Source organism: Oncorhynchus clarkii, chromosome 5 (genome assembly GCF_045791955.1).
Source record: "Oncorhynchus clarkii lewisi isolate Uvic-CL-2024 chromosome 5, UVic_Ocla_1.0, whole genome shotgun sequence".
NCBI lineage: Eukaryota > Metazoa > Chordata > Actinopteri > Salmoniformes > Salmonidae > Oncorhynchus > Oncorhynchus clarkii.
The window spans coordinates 53,868,707-53,886,552 of NC_092151.1; the positions used below are offsets into that span (position 1 = coordinate 53,868,707).

General features: G+C 40.2%; 3 protein-coding genes across 3 annotated transcripts in view; 2 read left to right on the plus strand and 1 right to left on the minus strand.

The window, feature by feature from the left end:
* Positions 1-5,156, minus strand: part of LOC139408999 (zinc finger protein GLIS1) — a 129,764-nt gene extending 124,608 nt beyond the window's left edge. Inside the window, exons 1-2 of the mRNA XM_071153599.1 lie at positions 5,040-5,156; positions 4,541-4,857 (exon numbers count right to left, since the gene is read on the minus strand). Of these exons, the coding sequence (XP_071009700.1) occupies positions 4,541-4,811 (271 nt within the window). The 5' untranslated portion in view covers positions 4,812-4,857; positions 5,040-5,156. The remainder of the gene's footprint in view (positions 1-4,540; positions 4,858-5,039) is intronic.
* A 3,819-nt stretch (positions 5,157-8,975) lies between these two features.
* Positions 8,976-11,660, plus strand: LOC139409002 (iodothyronine deiodinase 1). The gene is made up of 4 exons (XM_071153601.1): positions 8,976-9,535; positions 9,652-9,795; positions 10,079-10,278; positions 10,879-11,660. Exons 1-4 carry the CDS (start codon positions 9,196-9,198, stop codon positions 10,942-10,944), a joined length of 750 nt encoding a protein of 249 aa, XP_071009702.1. The 5' UTR covers positions 8,976-9,195; the 3' UTR covers positions 10,945-11,660.
* Positions 11,661-13,497: 1,837 nt separating this feature from the next.
* Positions 13,498-17,483, plus strand: LOC139409712 (dynein light chain Tctex-type 5-B-like). Its single transcript, XM_071155111.1, has 4 exons — positions 13,498-13,563; positions 13,830-13,918; positions 14,156-14,308; positions 17,118-17,483. The coding sequence occupies exons 2-4, from the start codon at positions 13,832-13,834 to the stop codon at positions 17,481-17,483; spliced, it is 606 nt and encodes a 201-aa protein (XP_071011212.1). The 5' UTR covers positions 13,498-13,563; positions 13,830-13,831.
* The last annotated feature ends 363 nt before the right edge of the window (positions 17,484-17,846 follow it).

The window sequence follows — 17,846 nt, forward strand, 5'->3', positions numbered from 1 at the left end:
TACAATATTACTAAAGGCAGGGCAGAAAAGTTCACTTTCTCTGAATAAATGTTTGATAAATGTATGCTCTTTACTCTAAAACCATTGTCTCCCCTCCGCACAGAGAGAGCTTCATCATCTGTTGAGTCCAGGCTATCTATGGCATAAATCTAAAATAATGGTCCAACATTCCTATAGTCTCATCCAGAGACAGGCGAATGAAATAAGATTAGGCTGAAATGAAGCACGATACTAAAGCCTGATGAGCTCTATAGATCATTTACATGTACTGTCTATAGATTCAGTACTGTAAAACACACCACAACGTGAGCATAGGGATTAGGGCTGAGGCACTACCCTAAGAAAGAGGCTAAACTCTGCTAAGACTAAAAAAAATATGTGAAACTATTCCACAAAACTTTACCCCAAACAAAGAACTCAATCGTTGTTATTGCTTAGGAACATATTTTTGTCTGCTATAAAAATACCTTTGGACAGCTGAAGCAAGCAAAAAAAAATGTATATGTGGGCATGTTTACCTTTCATAAATATTTCTAAATGCACAACACTGAATAATCATCTAAATGTCTTTCAAGAAAATGAAAAAAGGACTATAAATGTATCTCCTGAATATTCATCCACACAGACCATAACTTCATCCACGACATATCTTGCATTCCCACATTCCCACATTCAACAACAAATCCAGTACAAAAGCATCGTAAAGACAATGTCATGATTCATGTTGGTCTGGGACGATGGTGAGGGCACAACGGTGCTCAGCTCAGAGGAGTCAGTCCACATAAATGCTGAGACACATTCAGAGAGACATATGGTTTGTGTTTGGCCAGGAAAAACAATAATCAAATCCTTTGAGCCTCTTTTTGTTAAAGGATGACTGCTAATATAGAAGTGGCTTTTGTATCATCATAATTTAGGATGAGGGAGTAATTAAATCTGCCCTCTCTCTGCTGCACAACAACATAATTTCATATCTTCTCAACAGGATGTAAAGTAGCCTAGGATTTCACACATGAAGTAGACCAGGCTTTCCCCCCACATAATCCGGGTAGGTATACAATGGTGTCTGTCTATATACAATTATGGGCACCCTTGATAAAGATGAGCAAAAAGTCATACAAATACTAAGCCATATTGTATGAAATGTTTTGTGACAATTATAATATATTATAACGAATACAATTGCTCAGATAAAGATTTTGTTAGACCATTCCTCCATACAGAATCTTTCCAGATCCTTGATATCCTTCGTCTGCGCTTATGGACGGCCCTCTTCAAATCAAACCACAGGTTTGCAATGGGGTTCAAGTCCGGAGACTGAGATTACCATTGCAAACTGTTGATTTTGTGGTCAATTAACCTTTTTTTGGGGGGGGGGGGGATTTTGATGTGTGCTTGGGGTTATTGTCTTACTGGAAGATCCACTTGCGGCCAATGTTTGTCCTCTTGGCAGAGGCTACCAGGTCTTTGGCTAGGACGTCCTGGTACTGGGTAAAGTTCATGATGCCATTGACCTTGACAAGTGCCCCATGACCAGTGGAAGCAAAATAGCCCCATAACATCCAAGATCCACCACCATATTAAAATAGTATACTGTATGCATTGGTTGAAGCTCAATGTTAAATTCCAATCTCCCTACTGTCATATCTAAGCCAATATGACACCAATGTCGATGAAAATTAGCAAATCAACTTGATTGGAGGTACACAACACACTCCCAGCCTCTCGTCATGAGCCATCTGGCCGTTACTAAGAACCACATACCGAATTGGGTCATTGGCATTAAGGAAAAAAATAATAATTATTGCCCTGACCTAGCTGAATATCTAGGCATCAGTAAGGACGAGACTACAGCATCCATAAAGTGACCATTAGACTTGCCACCTTTCGGACTGAATATGTTTGTAGGGGCAACTGTTTTGATTTCTGCCCATTAAGAACCAATGATGTGTTACCTTTTTGTAGAACTTCTGACAATGCTAACATCTTTTCAGTTCTAAAATCAGGCCAAAGCCCTTGGGTTGCACAGAAACAGCGCTAGTAGCTCGCTAACACCAGTTGGATGAGTGGCAAGCTACAAGCAAAGGAAGCTAGCTATACTGTACTATGGAAGGTGTTTCACGTGGTTGAAGTTATCTGTGTAAACTGTTGGCCTTGAAACTTGCGTGTAATCAGAACACAACCACATAAGCACAAACAAGATAGCGAATGTCCTTAGCCACTATTGCCAGTTAGCTAACCAACTAACATTAGCCAGTAACATTAGCTAGTTAGCTAAAAGCCAACAAGACTGTAAAATTAGCTGTATGGACAGATTGCGATTCACCGGGACAACTCAATGTTGAAAATATCTCCCACATTCTTCCAAAAAAGCACAGCTAGCTAGCTAGCTAAGTAAAGTTCATAGTCAACACCAAACTTTGGGAAACTGCCACACTGCTAATGTATAATACACGTAATGGCCATTGCTCATCTCACGTTAACATTAGCTAACGTTACTCCAAACACTAGGCAACCTGGCTTGAATCCTAAGCAACCTGCGTACACATTGTTTGAAGTACAATAGATCAACATTGCTACTGTAGTGCTGGAAAACCTTGGTAGAGCATGGGTGGGGTAGGCATTGCAGTGCTCGTGTATTTCCTTTCTTTTTTGGCCTCTGACTAATGGCTACTTCTCACTTAAAACAACATTATTCATGTTTTATTTTACAGTAGGTATGGGATTATTTTCTGCTTATGCATCCTTATTTCAACAGCAAAGAGTTATATTTTCATGTCATCCAACAAATGTAAAAAAAATGGAGTTTGCTAAACGGCACTGGCACTTGGATTGAAACTGGTGCTATAGTCTGATGATATGAAAATAGAGCTCTTTAGCCACGTACACCAGTGGTGAGTTTGGTGTTGAAATAAGGATGCATAAGTAGATTTTTTTTTTTTTTTAATTCAGCATTCAATATTAGATATAGCTCAGTATTTGTATTACTTATTTTATACAGTCCTTTTTCCCTCATCTTTATCAAAGGCGCCAATCATTTTGGACCTGACTGTATCTATCTGACCGTTGTTTCAAGACAAGGGTATGAAAGGGTCTGAAGACTAGTCACTGCACTCAAGGCCTGTGCATGATTCACAGTCAAAAATAATTTATGATTGAAAAAATGAGAATATCAAACAAAACAACTGAATTTTTCAGTTCAACAAATTCTATATTTCTGAATGATAAAATTATATTTTTTATCCTTTTCATCTTCAAAGCATGACAGAAAGAAAATACAAAATAATACTGTATGTTTGACATAGATTTGAAGCAGACGGTATGCGTGTGTAACTAACGGCAGGGTATCAAACCCAGACCGTCTGCACAACTCACCATCAACATGTTAGCCCACTGAGCTAACGTTTTAGGGGTTAGACATAGGCGCTAACACAAGTATTTAAGTCCCAGACAAGATACTTGCCACATAATACCGCTACATCATGAAGCACTATTCATCCCAGTACAAAATATCCAATAATTATTTAAACAATTTAATGTTCGTTAATAAACCTGAGGTTACAAATTAGATTATAGAAAAGCCTTGAGGAATGTTTATTAATCTCAATGATGCTTAAAATTCAAACTATTTTAGGTAATTCACCAAACAAATTACATGTAATCTTAAAATATCTACTATTACATTTACGCTTCAAATTAATATCTTAAAATAAACATGTGCTAATGGGCTACATAAATAATGTTCTATTAAATGTGTCTATTGAAGTTAGTTCGTACCTATCCAATGACAGTATGTTATCTATAACAGCTCAATGAAATGGTATCCGCTCATATACTTCAGAGATGTCCGCATCTGTCCACCTCAATCTGTCCTCATACAGAACTTGTTAAATTAAGCACTGTTCCCTAAAGTGAGTGCAGTCACATCTGTTGATGATCCATAGAGGAGAAGTCAAAGTGCTCCATTCTCGGGCTGTCCCTTCACATGTATCACTTCAATCCCTTCACAGGGCTGCGCTGTGTGGCTGAGATGACTTTGATTGTGGTGCTCTTCATGAAATTGGCAAGACTATACATCAGTGACCTCTGCACTTAATTAATGAGGTTGTTATCAACAGTAGAATCCACAACTGCAAACACAGATCTGTCAACTAAATATACAGTGGATCAAAGAGGAAGAGCATTGCACTTATAAAGACTCCATATGTGGCCAACCAGAAACTCTGGCACAATTTCAGAGTAACCTGATGGATGGGCTGGAAGGAATGACAATAAGGGCTGGAAGGAATGACAATAATAATATATTATTTGATACACTTATAACAAATAGAATCCCTGTTAGCATAAAAAGTGAAAATTAGAAGCTACAAATGTTAGTAATTGTGTTAATATTTCCCCAATATTAGCATGATACAATTTAGATTTAGACCGCACGTTTCACCATCCCCCAAAAAACTGTTGCTTTAAACAACTAGATTTTACTGATAAAATACATTATGCGATACAGATGAGCGCGTTGAATCAAAGGTTAGGCCTTTACCTTGTTCGGGGGAGAGAGAGAAGCAGGCGCGGGGAGATTTGGCTGTCAGAAGGCCTTTCTCTTGAGATCCATAGCGCTCTTCTGGCGCGGCATGCCGCTTTGGACTCGGACATTGCATATGACTCTGGGCTCCAAAACCGTCGTTCCCGATGCGTCTGGCGCAGATGTCCGATTTACTGCTGTACATGGAGAGAGTCAGTCCCGTGAAGTCTGAAAACGATGGGGTTTGGCAGTGACTGACCATCCCGAAGAGTGCTGAGGATTTCTGCATCGGAATTTCGTTGTTCCCAGTGTGTATTTTCTGTGTTCACATTTACCTGTGTTCGGGACAGAAAATCACATTTCCTCTTTAAAAGATTTGAAGACACATCAAACCATCTCCTAAACGTTTGACATTGTTTTCCGAATTGTAAAATAACATGGAATCTTTGGGGATGATACATGCAAGAATATACACTGACAAGAAGTGAATGATCTTCATTCTCTTGACGACACCTACCTTATCCGACTAATGAACCGTCAAAAGGGGTAGAATATGTATAGCCTATGGTCGGACTCGGTGTACATCAACATCGTCGGCCAAATGCGAAGAAAAGCACGTCTTAACCAACAGCATCCTTTCTGCTTCCATAAACTTTTAACACTTTTCTGAAGTATCAATTCTCAGCATCCAAAACATGCGTCTTCCCTTTGACTGACATCTGATGCATCCACTGAGTCGGCAGTATTCGAGTCATTGCGTCTCTGCGCCAATGAAGGCACTGTCAGTTGGCCAATGGGAGGATATGAAGATATTGATCGAGGAGAGTCGTTTTACGGGGAGAGAAAACTGATGTGCTATTGACGAAACAGCAGATCATGGACAGGTGCCAAGTAAATTATGAGCAAATATCACTACAACCCATATGGCTTTAGGTTATTTAGGACTACAGGCACTTGTAGGGTACTGCAAACTTCAGTTAGAAATCGATTAGGATTAAGGGAACATTTATTTTATATGACAAAGACAAATAAGGGAACATGTTGGAGGGGGATTTCATTGAATTGTATGGTAGCTCTGGTTCACATTGTGATTTGTTTAATTATTTTTTATTAAGAAACTATAAAAAGGAAATAGAACAAGTGTCGATGATTTCATAATTATTAATTAAAAGACAGACGCACGCACACACGGGCAATATAATAAGTAATCTAATTTATGTGACAACATCGATGTTGTTAGCTCAATGTGTGACTTTTAGTTGTTCGTTTTATTTTCAAAGGAAGCACATTATTGAACTATTCAATGTATTTTATTTGAGCTTGTAAGCCTAACCTGACAGTTGTTATAATTGTATTTTTTATTTCCGTCAAATTGTTTGTGTAGGTCAGGGAATTGGAAAGCCTATATGCTTATTTTTCAGAAGTTACAGCGTATATCGTATGTTGTTAAGGCATGCACCTATGCATCTGTCTCGTATTAGGTCAGTTTAAAAGTAAGAATTATCATGTGTTGTAAAAATAGACTACAATTATAAGGCCTATGTGAACTAAGCCTGTTCGAGAAAATTATAGGCCTAAAGAAGTCCATCCATATTAACATGAATCACCTAAACAAATGATGCATTTGATTAGTAAAAATAAATAAATTTAACAATATAGGCCTATGCCTATGAATTGGATAAGCATGATAGCACATGCTGTGAGGTTGAGGGTCTAGGATTGAAATTTTAAAGATAATAATAATAATGTGAAATATATTATTATATTTTTATTATATTATTATATATTTCTCTTAAATAAAATATAGGATGTGAATACCCATAGCCATTCGAGCATATTCGTAATTTAGATAATTATTTAGAAATAGTCTTAGGCCTTGTGGTTTACAACACGTCAACGATATTAGATATAGGGTCATTCCATTTGATTTCAATCACATTTTGACCGTACCCTTTTTGATTTCAATAAAACTTTCTATATATATTTGCCCATGGTAGAAGTGGTCAAAAAGTAGGTGCTCAAAGTTGACTCATTTTGCATACTCCACCCTACCATGAGATATAATATTAATCAAATACATTTTTCAATCAATCAAATGTATTTATAAAGCCCTTTTTACATCAGCAGATGTCACAAAGTGCTATACAAAAAAACCCAGCCTAAAACCCCAAACAGCAAGCAATGCAGATGTAGAAGCAAGGGTGTAGATGTAATATGTGTGTGTCTTCATCTATGGATAAGATAAACATTTGAGTTTGATATCATTTAAAAGCTTACAAACAGGGTTGTCAAACTAATTTATAAAAATGTATCTAAAAATGTCTGAACTCTGTTTTTATTATTCATTTTAGCATATGTTGTAGCTTAGACCCTATGTTACATCATCTGAGATGTTTGTGTTGTGCCCGCCATTGTTTGAGACACAGCATGCTCTTGAATACGGGGTGGGTGAACCATGCGTGCCATGTTTTGGCTGATAAATGTACTAAAATGGAATAAAATAACATTTTCAACTTTCAAATGGTAGCACAAAGATGGTTGGAAGTCCACACATCAGCAAATGTGGACTTGAATGGGAATATCAGTTGTTTTAAATTATACTGTCGATCTTCAATGGGAAACCTATTGAAATCATAGAAATATAGATAATAGAATAGAACGTCCTATTTATGTGGACATTCAGGTGGGTTGACCGGTGGCCATCTTTGTGGTAATAATTTAAAGTTTCATTTCTCGCATTCCTGATGGCAATTTCCCTTGTCACAACAGTGTTCACTGTAATGCCATGACCATAGGTTGGAGGTTAAATAACTTGTAACACAAATATGTTGTACATCTCCTTAAGTGTTGCTCTAACTTTTATTATGTGGGTAAGACCAAACGCGAAGTTAAGACAAGGATTTGTTTGCATGATGCCTCCATTCGTAACCACAATGAAAAATCACCTGTTGCCAGCATTTCAATTGCCATAATCACAAACTATGTGCCCTACGTTAATTTGGGCATTGATTAGTGAAGGGTATAGGAGATAGGGATAAATTACTTCTCCAAAGAGAGACACATTGGATAGATCGCTTGGGCACCCTTGCCCCAGCAGGTCTCAAAAAATAATGTTTCCTTTCTTGTTTTTTTGTAGAAGGCTATAAATATGTAGGCTGAGTATACATATGCTCCTAACATTTAGGCTGATATCATAATGTATCTTTATTGTGTGTTTGTGAAAACACTGAGTATACAAAACATTAAGAACACCTGCTCTTTCCATGACATAGGTGAATCCAGGTTAAAGCTATGATCCCTTATTGATGTCACTTGTTAATCCGCTTCAATCAGTGCAGTTGAAGGGGAGAAGACAGGTTAAAATAAGGATTTTTAAGCCTTGAGACATTGATTGTTTATGTGTGCCATTCAGAGGGTGAATGGGCAAGACAAAATATTTAAGTGTCTTTGAACAGGGTATGGTAGTAGGTGCCAGGCGCACCGGTTTGTGTCAAGAACTGCAATGCTGCTGGGTTTTTCACGCTCAACAGTTTTCCGTGTGTATCAAGAATGGTCGACCACCAAAAGGTCATCCAGTCAACTTGACACAACTGCGGGAAGCATTGGAGTCAACGTGAGCCACCATCCCTGTGGAACGCTGCTGACCGACTCCTTGTAGAGTCAATATTAGAAAGGTGTTCCTAATGTTTGGTATAGTCAGTGTATTTTCATGTTTTTTTTCCCAAAGCTCCCTCTGCTGGGATCTTTTGATTGGGCCAATATTGACTTTGTGAATCTATAATTACACCCCTTGTGTGTGGCCTGTATTTGTTGTTGTAACATTGCCTCCTATGCATTCTGAAGAAGGGGTCATACACAAAACGTTTGTAAGGCAATACAAAATATGTTCATTTAAGTTTACTTAGCGGAGAGCTGTCTTATTTTTGTTCAACTTGAATTTCAACAATGTACCAGCTAAATTGCAGTGATCTAGCTATGCTATGTCTCGACCGATTGTGAGCACAACACAAACACCTCAGATTATGTTTTAAAAATAGGGTTTAAACTACAACATATAGATGGGACACACAGGAGTTTACATGCTTATAGACTATTTGACAGCCTTGTTTGTAAGAGATAAAGTGATAAAGACATGGATGCCTCGTGGTAGGGTGGGGTATCGGTATCACTTGAAGACAACTTCTACCATGGGCAAATATGTATGGAAAGTTATTGAAATCAAATGGAACGACCCTATAGGCTACTGGTTGACAATAGCAGACATGCATATCAGTGAAGTATGGCTGAGTAGTGACATCTAGTGGATGATTCAGTGTCTGGTCAACACACACACACACATTTCTTATTCCTAGTCCTAGAGATACATTTGTTAAGTGCGCTCACAAGTGGTAGTTTACGGTAAATTCAATCGTCAAAATGATCCAAAATGGATCTCAAATACCTGGATGGGCTCAAGCAGTATGGCGTAAAAAAACATTGGGCCAAAATCTATTAACAACATTCTACTTTACTCTGTCAAATCGCATACATGTCAGGGGTAAAAGTAACGTTTAGACAAAAGCCCACAAAGACGGTAGAGGAAGGAGTGTTTGTTTGCACAACGTTCCACTCTGCCATAAAATAGGCTAGAAATCACGCATAGGCTATTGTTTCGCTGAGCACCAAAGAAAAAGATGATATTAATATGGAAATGGTTCATTTATCTGTCAATGCCATGTTTATTTTGCTTTGCGTTCATGCAATTTGTCTTTCTCACGCTTCTGAATTTGATTTCACGAAGCTTGACCAAGAAACTTATCTTAAAAATGGGCGAAAAGGTAACTATGACCCAGAATCCGAAGTTCAAGTATGAAGATTGGGGACCGACTTTTATGTCATGGAATTTTGTCAAGACCATCCTAGGGCACATGTGGACTAATGTTGGTCAAGAAGCTTTTGTGGGCAACAATGCTCCCGACTCACCAGTGATTACATTGGACGGCAAGATTACCAGTATCTACAACTATTTGAAAGGTGAGTAGACGACTGCTCGTGTGCAGTATAGTCAGTAGTATCATGCCAGTTATTTTATCAACTTCCTTTCTAAATACTAGGCTACAATAATGTTCTCCCTGTTTTTTGTCTGTCAGACAACAGACCACTGGTGTTGAGTTTTGGAAGTTGTACTTGACCCCCGTTCATGTATAAACTTTGCGAGTTCAAGCAACTCGTCAAGGACTTCGGCGATGTGGCAGACTTCCTGGTGGTCTACATTGCAGAGGCGCATTCAACAGGTGAATGATGTGGAGGTGGTCATTGGTCAAATATCCGGACACTTCCGCCTTTGCTCAATTAGCCTGGGGACGATGCTATTGGTCAAATGAATAGTACAAGACCATATAGACCTATGTGATGATGGCTTTGTAATCTATCCTAAACCTGGAGCAATTATTATAATGCTCATTTAAGAACTGATTGTGGCTTTTTTATAATCGGTTGTATTAAAACAAGGTATATAGCCTAGGCTTCACATATCAAGCCACTACAATCCTCACTGTGATTTTCTCTCTGCTTCAGACGGTTGGGTCTTTGACAACAACTTTGACATTACTAAACACCGAAACCAGGAGGAGCGGCTGGCTGCAGCACAGTTCCTGGTCAAAGAGGACCCCCTGTGCCCCATCGTAGTGGATGAAATGAAAGACACCACAGCTAGTAAATATGGTGCTATTCCAGAGCGGCTGTATGTGCTGCAGGCAGGAAAGGTTGTTTATAAGGTAAGGACAGTTAAATGTTCTTAAGAAAAAAGGAAGTAGTAAAAAGACAACACATAGATCAAATGATTTAAAAAAAATCTGCGTAACAAAGCTGATGGTGCGCAAATGTAAAGAGAAATCAAGGTGCACTTCTTGTCTGGAGTTTTTGGAATCCTGCCAAAGCATTCTTTGCTTTCTGGCTCTCATGGACATATCCTGACTCAGTAGTTTTTCAGACGTATGGGAAAGGATATTTGGAACACAGTGAAGGCTGTTGAACTTCTGTTACACAGGTATTTTATTATAATTTTTATTTAACCCTTTTTTAAAACTAGGCAAGTCAGTTAACAACAAATTGTTATTTACAATGACGGCCTACCAAAAGGCAAAAGACCTTCTGCGGGGACGGGGCCTGGGATTTAAAAAAAAATATTTTAAAAAAATAACATACATATAGGTACAACCATATCATACCAAGGTATAGGCCTATAAGACCTGTTAGGCACCTGAATCTCTCACTTTCTTTTGTGAGTCTCATAGAGAGGAGTCTGTCACTCACAGTTCACCAATAAATCCACTTGTTGCTCCTGTCTAAATCACCAGTCTTCTGTCTGTTACCAGGGAAAGATTGGGCCAAGAGGCTACAGCCCTGAGGAGGTGCGCTCCTTCCTGGAGAAAATGAAGTAGGGAGAGGTGAATCTGTCATTTGAACTATTTTTCTGTTATTTTTTGTTATCTTGTCCCATATTATTATGTGTAATTCTGCTCTCTGGCATCCCAATTATCCACCGTTTTAGTTTGGAGACTGTTTTTTAGTGACAGACACAGATCAAGCCTATGGCCTCTGTAACCCGATGAGGAGAAACCTGGAGAGAGACCATTCAATCAGAATGGATGGGTTGATAAAACAAGGAACTTATCATAGGAAGTAAAGGTGGTTGTTAATTCTGACCTTTAGTAAAAAAATGACCTTTATCCAAAAATGCGGTTCAGGTCAGAGTTGTTATATTGTATTGACAACTGCACTATCATAACTTTTCTAAGGGCCGAGTGTGAAACAAGCCCTTTGCCTGCTAGATTATCAATATACATTTCGTACGGGATCTTGTACTTTACAAAACATTAAGAATTTCTCAAATGTAGGTAGGTCTAGTTGATGTGTAATAGCCGTATAGTAATTGCACTGGCATATCTGTAACCATTCTCTTGATACATTGTCTTTGAATGTTCATAAGTTACTTTGGGATACAACTGCTTTTTCCATGATGATTACAGTGCAAACCTCTGGTCATTGTAATTTGATGAACTGAAAGCAGTTTTGTTGCTAAATAATTTAGGAGCATTTAGAGCATGTTGTTGTGGTGATTGAGGATATACCTGCTTATTAAAAACTCTTCATGAACTGATGTTGCCCTTGGGATCATTGTTTATAAAAATATATATATATTTGCATGTTTTCATTATATGATTAATTGTTCAGAATTCTCACAAGATTATTGACTTCATACACTGAGTGTACCAAACAATAGGAACACTTTCCTAAAATGAGTTGCCCTCAGAACAGCCTCTATTTGTTGGGGCATGGACTCTACAAGGTGTCAGTTGACAGTGTTCCACAGGGCTGCTGACCAATGTTGACTCCGACGCTTCCCACAGTTTTGTCAAGTTGGCTGGATGACCTTTGGGTGGTGAACCATTCTTGATGCACACGGAAAAACTCAGCAGCATTGCGGTTCTTGACACAAACCGGTGTGCCTGGCACCTACTACCATATCCCGTTCAAAGGCACTTAAATCTTTTGTCTTGCCCATTCACCCTCTGAATGACAATTCATGTCTCAAGGCTTAAAAATCCTCCTCTAACCTGTCTCGTCATCTACACTGATTTGAAGTGGATTTTAACAGCAACATCGATAAGGGATCACAGCTTTCACCTGGTCAGTATGTCATTTGTCAAATCAGTGTATCGTAACAGAAGATGAGACATAAATAAGTTGTTCTCATCAGTCCATCTGCACATCACATGACTGTGCCTCACCTTGGACCTGTCCCAAATGGCACCCTATTCCCGATATAGTGCACTATATGGGAATTGACTACCATTTGGGACATTAGCCGTGCCGCCCCTTGTTGTTTATTGAACAGGTCAACTCCCAAGCAGTAAAAATAAACATTGCAGACGCCTGCCAGATCTAAAAACGCCTGGATAGGTGCTACACATTCAGCTAACCACATCATATGATATAGGAATCTGATACCTGACTGCACAGTCAATTACGTGGCGTGCCACCATTGGTTGATGCAATATAATGTCGGCCTGGAACGGGACCAAGACCACACCACAAACGGAACAAACATCCACCTATTTTTACAAGATAAATCAATAATCTGGCTCCATGCAGTGTATAGTATTCCCATGACAGCCTCGGCTCGTAAGACATAAGCACACAAATAAAAAAGCACAATGCGAAAATCAAAGAGAAACCTGGAGGCATAACTCAAGGTTATATGTGAATTACTAGGATACGGTGAACAAACTGTTTAGTGTTGCTACAACTTTCCAAACAATCTTGTGAGGAGGACCTAAGCCAGCGAGGGAGAGGTTGGTTGGCTCGTCCCCAGCCAGGCCACATCCTGTTGCAGTGGATGTGTCCCAAATCACATCCTATTTCCTTTACAGTGCACTGCTTTTGACCAGATCCCTATGGACCCTGGTCAAAAGTAGTGCATTGCAACAGGACTAGCGTGCCATTTGGGACACGTAAAGTGAGGAAAAACGACTGGATTCACTGGAACAGTTTAGGCCTAGTTCCTATTGTGAGGCAGGAGTCAACATGCTAGATGTCTGTCAGACCTCTCCCCTACAAGACTGGCTGCATTTTAATCCAAAAACGTTGTATCCTTCCACACTGTTTCCCCCTTAGCAAATCTGAAATAACTAAATAGGTGAGAGCTTATTGAAACTCTATATGAGCTATATGAAGCTATTGCCCAATCCCTACAGCTATCCAGTGGTTGCAGAATCAGAGAGGAGAGAAGTGGGCAATAGCTGGGACAAGTGGATGAGCTTTTCGATTGGAACACAGCCCTGAGCATAGTAGAGGGATGGGCTTGCCCAGTGTGCAGAATAAATGCAGATCCTTATATTGGTTTGCTGTAAATATTTTTGTACAGTGACAGGAACTTGGCAGTGCTACAACGCAAGGTGAGGGGGGCTGAGTAGCAAAGGCAACCCACAGAAAGCACATAAGGGGGAGTAACGATTGCTCTTGTCCATTCCCCATTGCAGCAGAGCCAACCTGGGCAGGTAAGAGCAAAACCTCGGCAGAACCATCTATTCATCTATAGTGGGTCGCCGAGCTCTATTGGATGGTGCACTATTAGCATAGATGGATCAAAGCTATGTTGCATTGTAAAACAATACATTTTGTATAGTAGATATTGATTATTTGCTTAGCGTCAATATCAGCGACATATTTAACGGTTTACAGTTGTTTAAAATTGTGGTTTATGGGCTAAATGGGCAAAAAAATATGTGGTGTGGACATCATCACTTGTACTGCCACTGTTTAGAAATGGCAGCCAAGCACGCCAGAGGCAGCGAGGTTCCAGCCACTGCCTCAGTGAGAGAGAGCCAGGAGAAGAGCAGCAAAGCAGTAGAGGTACAACAAGGCACCATATAAACCTATAACTATTGTAACGGGGGACAAAATAAAAAATGAAAAAAATAGTACATGAGTGTTGCCTGATCAATTTGGAATGTTTTTGTGTCCAGCCTTGAAACAGAAAGTACACAATGATTAATGTCTTCTTAGCGTATCTACTAGATGTTTATTATTCAAATGGTTACCACCAAATGGTGTGTCCACTGATCTTTTGTGTCTATATGTTAATCACAGGTGTCAGGGGGAGCCTCTTCATTGCTCCGTAGGCAGTCGTGTAGGCCGTCGTCTAGGCCAGCTCCCAGCCAGGCTCATGCCCACACTAAACCCCAGGCCCTCTTCAGCCTGAAAGGGCTCGTCGCCACCCAGAAGTTCTCCAAGGCACTCAAGGTGGGGGCACAGTATTCCCTACATAGTGCACTACTTTTGACAAGGGCTCTGGTCAGAAGTAGCGCACTACATAGGGAATAGGTTGTAATTTGTGACGTAGTCAAGGTAAAGCCCAAGGAGCCAGAGGACCCATTCAAACCAATGGGACATGTTCAGTAGGAAGAAAACGTTTAAGAACAGAGTGAAACTGGGAAGTTCACTATGAATACAGTGCCTTGCGAAAGTATTCGGCCCCCTTGAACTTTGCGACCTTTTGCCACATTTCAGGCTTCAAACAAAGATATAAAACTGTATTTTTTTGTGAAGAATCAACAACAAGTGGGACACAATCATGAAGTGGAACGACATTTATTGGATATTTCAAACTTTTTTAACAAATCAAAAACTGAAAAATTGGGCGTGCAAAATTATTCAGCCCCTTTACTTTCAGTGCAGCAAACTCTCTCCAGAAGTTCAGTGAGGATCTCTGAATGATCCAATGTTGACCTAAATGACTAATGATGATAAATACAATCCACCTGTGTGTAATCAAGTCTCCGTATAAATGCACCTGCACTGTGATAGTCTCAGAGGTCCGTTAAAAGCGCAGAGAGCATCATGAAGAACAAGGAACACACCAGGCAGGTCCGAGATACTGTTGTGAAGAAGTTTAAAGCCGGATTTGGATACAAAAAGATTTCCCAAGCTTTAAACATCCCAAGGAGTACTGTGCAAGCGCTAATATTGAAATGGAAGGAGTATCAGACCACTGCAAATCTACCAAGACCTGGCCGTCCCTCTAAACTTTCAGCTCATACAAGGAGAAGACTGATCAGAGATGCAGCCAAGAGGCCCATGATCACTCTGGATGAACTGCAAAGATCTACAGCTGAGGTGGGAGACTCTGTCCATAGGACAACAACCAGTTGTATATTGCACAAATCTGGCCTTTATGGAAGAGTGTCAAGAAGAAAGCCATTTCTTAAAGATATCCATTAAAAGTGTTTAAAGTTTGCCACAAGCCACCTGGGAGACACACCAAACATGTGGAAGAAGGTGCTCTGGTCAGATGAAACCAAAATTGAAATTTTTGGCAACAATGCAAAACGTTATGTTTGGCGTAAAAGCAACACAGCTGAACACACCATCCCCACTGTCAAACATGGTGGTGGCAGCATCATGGTTTGGGCCTGCTTTTCTTCAGCAGGGACAGGGAAGATGGTTAAAATTGATGGGAAGATGGATGGAGCCAAATACAGGACCATTCTGGAAGAAAACCTGATGGAGTCTGCAAAAGACCTGAGACTGGGACGGAGATTTGTCTTCCAACAAGACAATGATCCAAAACATAAAGCAAAATCTACAATGGAATGGTTCAAAAATAAACATATCCAGGTGTTAGAATGGCCAAGTCAAAGTCCAGACCTGAATCCAATCGAGAATCTGTGGAAAGAACTGAAAACTGCTGTTCACAAATGCTCTCCATCCAACCTCACTGAGCTCGAGCTGTTTTGCAAGGAGGAATGGGAAAAAATTTCAGTCTCTCGATGTGCAAAACTGATAGACATACCCCAAGCGACTTACAGCTGTAATCGCAGCAAAAGGTGGCGCTACAAAGTATTAACTTAAGGGGGCTGAATAATTTTGCACGCCCAATTTTTCAGCTTTTGATTTGTTAAAAAAGTTTGAAATATCCAATAAATGTCGTTCCACTTCATCATTGTGTCCCACTTGTTGTTGATTCTTCACAAAAAAATACAGTTTTATATCTTTATGTTTGAAGCCTGAAATGTGGCAAAAGGTCGCAAAGTTCAACGGGGCCGAATACTTTCGCAAGGCACTGTATAAACGCATGTTGATATGCAAACTGTTTTGCAATGGTGGGCCCTACTGAACATGACCAAGTGTTTCTCATTGAATACCTAATTGAATCACTACAGTCTGCCTGTGAAGTATCTCTTTTTAACCTTCACGTTGTATTCATTCGGATGAACAAATTATGGATATAGAACATAAGTAGACATCGGTCGTATTCACTAGGAACAAAATGGAAGCAACGGTATAGGACGACCTGAACTTGTCCTTGTTTTTGTTTTCCGTATTTAGTGTTCACTAATAAATATGACCCTGTTGTCATACTGGATCGCTCTGTTAAGTTTTTAATTGTGTGTACTCAGGAACGCATTGCACTGAAGATTGCAATGAGGAACATCCCGGCAAGGAAACCTATTGTTATAGTCAATGAGCAGGTCAGATCAACACATATATATAGCTACACGCTAAAGTTGAACAGAACAGCCCTGATCTTTCACCAGTAGTCTAGCCACTTAGCCAACAGTTACCCCTCCCCCTGGCCTGGGCATATCTCAGTCTAAAGTGGCTTTGTTTCATCTCATTTCCTTCATCTGCACTGATATAGAAGAAACCGGACAGACAAAGGCAAATTCCTGGTGGCCAACCGTCATGTTGCATTCCCCTTTCCTGTGTTTTCAGAGCAGTGCCCATAAATGAGATAAGACAGAGGCATTTTAGACTGTTAAGACACATCCCTGGCTGTCTCTTCGGATTCAATCTCAATTTTAGGTCCTTGATTCCTCGTGTCTTCTCTCCTCACCTTCCCAAAGTGCATTGGAGGAGAACGGCAGAGGGGAGGAATCCCAGATCTTGTCCTCCAATGCACTTTGGAGAAGAAAGTGAGGACTCAGCTGGCTGTACCGACTCCGATAGCGTGTCTCGAGTGAGCCATGTTTCCATGGCTCACATGGTGTGCCCTTTGGTGGGGGCTTGAGAAATCAAGGAAATATGTTTGGGATTCACCTCTGCTCTTCAGGTGCCAGCGGGTTTGGCCCAGCCTGCCGAGATGTTCCCCTGCGGCCTGATCCATCGGATGCTGCAGGACTTCCTGTCATCTCGGCTGGAGGCCATGGATTATAGCGCCCCCTCCTGTGGTGGTCTGGTCAAGGCGCTGAGTGAGGAGGTGAAGGCTCTGGTGAGGACTGTGTGTCCTGACCGCTACCGGCTGGTGTGTACTGTGGCGCTAGGCCAGCTGGGTCCAGAGGGGCAGCAAGGATATGGAGGGCTCGTACTAGCTAGTCGTAGTCTCTGGGATCCCCATACAGACACCTGTGTTGCCCACACCTATCAGAGCCAAGAGATGTTCTGTACTGCAAATGTGTTTGCTGTGTACTTCGAGTAAGGTAGAAGTTGACAAAGGCCCTAATCCGATATATGAAAGTGGTCCGAAAAAAATAACACAGGGTATGCATCCCAAATGGCACCCTATTCCCTATATAGAGCTCTGGTCAAAAGTAGTGCACTATGGTCCCTAGTTGAAAGTAGTGCATTAAATAGGTTAAAGGGTGCCATTTGGGATGCATACCTTGAACTATAGGTCACCAGCACTACAGTCACTTCCTGTCTGTCCAATTTGTATGAACGACTCATCTGCTGTTCTTTGTAAAACAGCAATAATCATATTTGGAGTGTACTTGAATAAAACAAATGTATTTATGTATACAAGTTGTGAGGTTTAAATATTTGTTACTAGGTCTTCCCTTGG